Genomic DNA, 7,116 nt, shown 5'->3' with positions numbered 1-7,116 from the left:
CATGAGGACTGTGAGATACGGTTGAAAGCCCTCAAAAGCTGTTAAGTGGAATTTATTGTCAAATCATAGCAGTTCAGGTAGCAACATACTGCCAGTATAAAATCAGGAGTGACCAAGATATACACATAAGATTTAAAACATTTTTGAAAACTAGAGTTGAATGAAAATGTTTATTTTTTCTTTTCTCTCTCCATTCCATGAGAAATATCTAATATTTGAATGAAATATGAGTTTGATTCGTTTTTGTTGCTCCTTGAGGAAGGAGGCAGCTCTCTGAAACCCACTGGCACACGTATGTATGTGTGTGTGTATATATATATATATAGTATTTTTGTTGAAGGAATCACATTACTGTTCCGACCCTGTTGAATTTCCAATGTAATGGAATATTTATTGTTGCTGAACATGTTTCATCAGCTCACCCAGTTCCATGCGTAAACATCAAGAGGCAGCACTTGTCCCATTTGGACATAAACAGATGTTTTTTCAGGGGCCCAGAAATCAATGCTGAAATCTCAGCATATCAGAACTCAGCTTTCCTCTGATAGAAAACTCCAACAAAAGCCGCTAAGTCTAAAGTATCCACTGGCTCCAAGGCTGTTGATGCAGATTCCATTGTTGGTAGACAGATGGAAAAATAGCAGGAAATCACTGCAGCTCTAAGCTGTGTTTAGAGAAAGTCTGGAGATTGTAATACTTTTGGTTTTCTTGTCAGCTATCAAAATCCCAAAGGTTAAAAATCGGCCCCTACCTTACAAACTGCTGTTATGTGCTTGCAGGGAGGCTGTGTGCGTGAGCATAAAACTCTCAGTACACTGCTGACTGCTGGAAGATGGCGACCTGCGTGGCGAGCGCTGAAAGCGACTCCTCCTGTTGAAATAGCTGCCAGCTGTCCAGGACCGCTTGTGCTTCCTCAGGTACTCCTTGTAGTTCTTGGTGAGCAGCGTGTACAGAAAAGGGTTGATGCAGCTGTTGGAATACGTCAGACACGTGGTCAGGTAGTTGATGTTGCGTTTGGCTTTGGTGGACAGGGGCAGTGACGGGTGGAACTGACCCAGCAGCTGCCAGATCCAGAAGGGCAAGAAGCATGCCCAGAAGAGGAGCACGATGGTGAAGATCAGGTACAACACCTTCAGGGACAGAAGACCACAGAGATAAACCATTAGTGAGGATCAATAATGCACCCAATTGAAGAAAATGTTAAGATCTAAATACTGAGATCAATTATCCGTATGTATTCATATATCACTCTTTTGGTTTTGAACACTCGTCCTTCTTTTGCCCTAATGCAATCACAGCAGGATCCACAGTTACACACAGTACTACTAGGGACTGAGAGAATTAATTATTCCAAGTAGCAAGTAGCGGCACTTATGAAAGTTGAACAGTCTGCATTCTCTCTGGCTCCGAGGTACAACTAAATGCTATGAACAGCCTTTAATGCATTAGAAAGGCAGCATTCGCCACAATTCTAATCACACTGATAAGACCAAATGAAACCGTCTTAAGCTCTGCTATGAAGCAAATTGGAGCAGGTCTTGTAGCAGCGTGAGCAGAAAGTAAGATGGGAATGGAAAATAGAAAAACTGCAGCAGCAGGGAGAGGATTGATAACAGAAGGCTTTAAGCAGAGAGCAGAGCTGATGCTGCTTAAATAGCAACTATCTATCTTTTATGATGACAGTGTTGTTGGCAAGCCTTTACCCAAATAGAAGGTTACAGAATGGGACCCCCCACCTCAGGAGTTCCTAATTTCTCCATGAGGGCTATGACTGAATCAACAGCTTTGGTGAGTGAAACGTCCGTGCTGTTAGTTTATACAACAGGGTCTTACTTAACTTCCTCCCTATTCATCACATTCTACCAGATGGATGTGTCTGGATCCATCTCCAGCTGAGTTACATTCTGGGTAAGACAAGAGGGACAGGGCATATGCACCATATGCTGCCCACCAAAAAAGGAGAACCAAGAACTGGGCCTCAGATTGCTTTGGAGAAACTGTCATCCCTCCCCAAAGTCCGCAGAGGGAAGAGGGAGATGGGAGGGTTGGGGTGGTTGGGAAACAAAAGTTTGAATTTTTACATGGGAGACCACTGTACCATGACCATGACCATTCTCCAAATACTTTACTCAAAGACGACTTTTTGACTTTTTTCATATATGGCTGAGTACATGCATGGAAATAGTTACAGTGTCAATCCTTGAAGATGTGTGGTAAAGCCCAAAAAACAGTGTTAGAATGCAAGCTTGTGTGAAATAGAGCGACGAGTGTTCCTTGAAATACATTATCTTGTGATGCACTGACCTTTTGATTGGGAAGCTTCTTTGTCTGTTTGAAGGTCACCGTCTGTGAAACCCAATAAGTACGTGCAAGCTGGATGTAGAGATAGCCAATGATCAGTCCTGGAGCGACAATACTTGTGCAAAACAGGAAGGAGATGTAAATTTTGTAGGAGAGCGGCGACAATGTGGGCTGGCATATGGCCTTGTTGCCCACTGTCGTTAGCTCAATGCTCACAATCATCGGTAGGGTGAGGATGAGAGATGCAGCCCAGACCAGCAGGGCGATGGCCTTCCGGTAACTTTTAGACCTCTTGACAGTGTCGAGTGGCTTGAGCACAGCAAAGTAGCGCTCAGTGCTCATGATTGTCAGCGTGAAGATACTGGCGTGCATGGTCAGGAAGTCCATGCTGATCAGAATCCGACACCCTGCGTCTCCAAAGTACCATCCCTTTAGGAAATGAGTGCAGACTACAAAAGGTATGGTGAGGAGATAGAGCAGATCTGCCAAAGCTAAGTTGATGATGTAGATGTACATAGATGCGGCAGTCCTCATGGAATGGCACATGACCACCAGGGTGTAGATGTTCCCCGACACTCCCACAAGGCACATGATTGAGAGGATGGTGCCAATGGTGAAGGTGGCAGCTGTGTCCTGATGTGTGTTCAGAGGGGGGTCGGTGGTGTTGGCACCCCTCTCCACGAGGGCTCCTACAGGCTCCATGGACACAGTGGTCATATCTGGATGTGTGGGAACAGAAATGTAAGGGATGAGAGATGAGAGTCTTCTAACTTGGATGGTCCTTGGACCATTATTACATTGAAGAGGATCTTACATAACAGGGGACTGTCATAGTTGAGAGACTATACTGGCCTGTTTGATTTCATCAATTATTTCCAATTGTGACAGAAGAACTCATCAGAGATGAACTTAATGAGCTTGTTTTCACTACAAAGCGTCTTTTCAGGCTTCATCTCTACTAGCAGAATTTGCCTATTTCAGTTGAAGTACATCTGACTGATCAACTCACTCATATTGAGGGAAATGAAATTCCTTATTTTACTCATGGCTTACAAAGTGGCTTTATAAATAGCTTTGAGCTCATGTCATTTCAATTATTCTTTTTGAATTAAATGTATAGTATTATCAAACAGTACGAAGTGTATTACTGTGAAATTACATACGTTTTCCCAAATTGATCATGAAATGAAATGCTGGCCAAGTTTTGATATAGTTCAGTGGCATATGACTTAACTGTCCAGTGGTGGTATCAAGTGCTTTTAATATGTAAAAGTAGCGATAATACAGTGTGCAAATTATTTAACTACAAAAGTAAAAGTGTGAATTATGAAGAGTGGCCTATTTCACTTTGCAGACATTTATATTACATGTTATATTACTAGATTATAATGAGTGGTGCAGTAAGGCTTACATTTCTTTAATGTTGCAACTGGTAAAAATAGGGTTTAATTTCATATTTAATATACTGCAGGGTAGTTTAACTGATAATATGTCAATTTATTATCTGATTTATAATAAAAATAATATAAATCTGCAAAATAACTGGAAACAAAAACTAGTAAATAAAGGTAAAATATAAAAAGTAAAATTCCTCCAAAATTTACAGTGGTGTCAAAGTATGAAATAATAGCATACAATTGAAATACTTCAGTACAGTACTTGAGTAAATGTACTTTTACGTTCCACAACTGCAACTGTTTGGCCTGAGTGAGTGACGTGAGTGCCACAGTCTGATTCAAAGTTAAAAGGTTTGGAAAGCAACACAACAAACTGTCAACAAAATATTCTGACGAGTGCATTTTGATTGCTTGATGCAGATAACATGAACAAACCTCACAGTAAAAGAACTTTAGATGGAAATGAGAGCTGTAGTTGTAGTTATCGCTATTCTGTCTGCATTTTATTTCAGAGAGCTGATGACGAAATGCATCCTCACCCTCTGAGAATACACAGAATGATGTGCGCTTCTGATATGTTAAAAAAGGAGCCAAATGTATCATGTTAATGCTGCAGAACTTTTTACTCAGGGACAGAAGTGTCCCCTTTTCCAGTTTAATTTCAAACTGGTTTAGACAGAAACAACTGAAACAGTATTCTCCCTTTTTGGCACTTGCTGTTCTAAAAGCACCAGGGGAAGAGACTAAGTCAAGCAGGGTTAATTCTACATTTGAGTCCTCTCTATTAGACCTGTCTGCAGTCAGCACTACAGCATGCATGCAAATGTATTGTCATGGACAATTACAAATCTACGTGGGCATGCAAGTGAATTACGCTCTTACCTGGACTGCCTCCCTTCACAGAACAGCTCAACACTCAGCTGCAATTCCATCAGCCATGCTTTGTCTCACTTTGCTCCTCCAAACTTTGCACTTGCTGCAAATATTTCACACTCCATGAAAGTCTCAACAGATTGTACACAGTTTCTGAAAAGTGAATCACAAAGGTGGAACAAAAGAAAAGAAGAAATCGATATCCGGCAGTCTCATGGGGGGGAAATAAGCTACATGAGTCATCCAATACAACAAAATCTCTCCATTATTAACTTGTCTCTCACCGGTGAAAAAGCCAATCCAGAGTGTCTAGATTCAAGAGAAAGGTGCACTGATAGCTGCCTTAAAAGTTCTCCTCCATTCCCTCTATCCTTTGCTCACCTTGATAGCATCCAAATGCTGGATGTCAGCTGTGACATCGTCAGCAGAGTAATTTAAATCAGGAGAGGAAATATAAAAAACAAGGATGAGGATCACATTAAACTACAGCTGGTTACGGAGAATCCCCCCTTTGACTGAGAGAGTAAGAGAGGGAGAGAGAGTGCCAGAGGTAGAGCAAGAGAGGGGCGAGATAGTGCCAGAGGTAGAGCAAGAGAGGGGCGAGAGAGAGAGAGAGAGAGAGAGAGAGAGAGAGAGAGAGGGACAGGCTGGTGAGGCACTCTCACTCAGAAGCCCAGAGTGGGAGGGAGAAGACGGAGAGAGCAGGAACAGAGAGGTATGCAGGAAACGTGTCTCTCTCTCTCTCTCTCTCTCTCTCTCTGCTCTAACCCTTGTGCCATCTATTTCCATGCAACGGGGGCGTGTGCCACAAACTGATATGCAACACTGGGACTTGAGACACATTACACACTGACAGACTAACCCTGCTGACACAAACACACATGCATGCAGCATAAATCAATACATAAAAAGACGGCAACACTGCCCATTCGTTCGCCGAATATCCAGTATCCATTATTTTAAATGGATAGTGCCAGGGTCAATGTCACCTAGCACTGCGGCAATTCACCTAAGAACAGTCATCAAACATCATATGCTGCCGGGGTTGGGTGGGGGGGGGGTCCAAGATGAGCTATGTCTTTGGCCTTCAGTTCCTGCTCATAGAGGCTACAATGGACAATGCATTGACATAGCTGAAGGCTGAATAGGAGCCTTTCTTGCGTGTGCTCTTCCATTCTGACAAAGTGAAAAATATGTGATAGCATGTTTTTGTCCTTAAGGTGGGTTCAGACTGAGCGTGAAGCAAATTTCAGAGGCAAAGTGGTATGAAGTTAATGGTCAGAGTTTTGTTGGTGAAGAGATGCATAAAATGATGGCTATTTTAATCAAAAATGTTTAAACTTAGTTGTCCTTTGGACGATTATCATATCAGCTCCCGTTTTTTTTTTATATCAACTATGGCTGGCATTCATTCTGCTGTAATCATTAGATATATTTACACTCAGTACCTTTCTATAAAGTAAGTTGCATTGTCAGTCCTGCGCTGGATTCAAATGGAATGTAGGAACAGAGCTGGGCTGTGGCGTAATGGCCACCCTGGGTGTTGCAACCTCCCATCATGTCATGCACATTGGCTTACAGTTTAAGTAGTTTTACATTGCACAATAATTGGAGGATGAACTGCTTTGAACTGTGAGTATTTCATCACAAAACCCCTAAATTGACTCTTTGTATTACCAGAATTGATTCCATTGGCTAGTCCAACACCATTTGGAAAGTCTAAAAGAGCTGTATGATTGAACTATTTAATCTCATTCATATGTACAAGAGAAACAACAGGGGCGCACTCTTTTAAGAGGCTCAGCTGGAAAAAAATTATACTGTGCATGCTATATGGCGCAGCCTGCAAGGCTTTTATTGGGGCAAATTTCATATGAATGAATGTGGCAGCATCGTTGTATGTTGTAATCAGTTCCACGGTAGAATGCACAAAGATTTACAAGAATTATGAATGATAATGTGTTTATTATGCACATGCATAATGTGTATAATGTGCGAATGTCATGTAATGAGGTAATCTTAGTGCCAACAAGTTTTCATCATGCAAACAAAGATACATAGGTTAAGAAAGTTAAGATGAGATAAGTTGCTCATCTTCTTCTGTTGTATTTCCTGCCCCCGGTCTCTTAAATCAGAGGCTAAACTGACTAAACTGACAACACACAGACAGTGCACACCTGGCTAGTTAGCGACAACTAGCATGTGTACATCAGTCCCTGGCAGTGTGGTGAGACACAGATGGCAACAACACTCAGTAGTCAGATTTATGTGAATAATACAAGGTGAAAACTTGCTTCATGTTCCTCCTCAATGCACCTGAATGCAAGAAATGAGACAATCCCAGTTAAAAATGGTGCAGTCTTATGTGTTGCTTTCAGTCATTACATCTCACTGTCACCAGGTTGGATTCATGGGGGTTGGTTAGGGTATTAGAGGTGTTCAGCACATATACAAATGAATCTTTAACACTGAATCTTTAAAGTGAACTCAGTATATATCAGTGGAGCTCCCCTCACAGGTGACTGAAAGCATGAGCAGCTCAGCT

General features: G+C 41.8%; 1 protein-coding gene across 1 annotated transcript; it reads right to left on the bottom strand.

The window, feature by feature from the left end:
- Positions 1 to 370: 370 nt before the first annotated feature.
- Positions 371 to 4,965, bottom strand: LOC139219920 (urotensin-2 receptor). Its single transcript, XM_070851929.1, has 3 exons — positions 4,581 to 4,965; positions 2,305 to 3,020; positions 371 to 1,130 (listed from the first exon to the last, which is right to left on the bottom strand). Exons 2-3 carry the CDS (start codon positions 3,016 to 3,018, stop codon positions 753 to 755), a joined length of 1,092 nt encoding a protein of 363 aa, XP_070708030.1. The 5' UTR covers positions 3,019 to 3,020; positions 4,581 to 4,965; the 3' UTR covers positions 371 to 752.
- Positions 4,966 to 7,116: the final 2,151 nt, after the last annotated feature.

Source organism: Pempheris klunzingeri, chromosome 20, assembly GCF_042242105.1.
Source record: "Pempheris klunzingeri isolate RE-2024b chromosome 20, fPemKlu1.hap1, whole genome shotgun sequence".
Taxonomy (NCBI): Eukaryota; Metazoa; Chordata; class Actinopteri; order Acropomatiformes; family Pempheridae; genus Pempheris; species Pempheris klunzingeri.
The sequence above is the reverse complement of the archived record's forward strand: the minus strand, read 5'-3'. Positions and strand labels throughout refer to the sequence as shown.

Coding starts and splice junctions, on each gene's coding strand:
- LOC139219920 (XM_070851929.1), bottom strand. CDS start 3,018: ATGACCACTGTGTCCATGGAGCCTGTAGGAGCCCTCGTGGAGAGGGGT. Junction 1,131..2,304: donor AGAAGCTTCCCAATCAAAAG/GTCAGTGCATCA, acceptor CTGTCCCTGAAG/GTGTTGTACCTGATCTTCAC.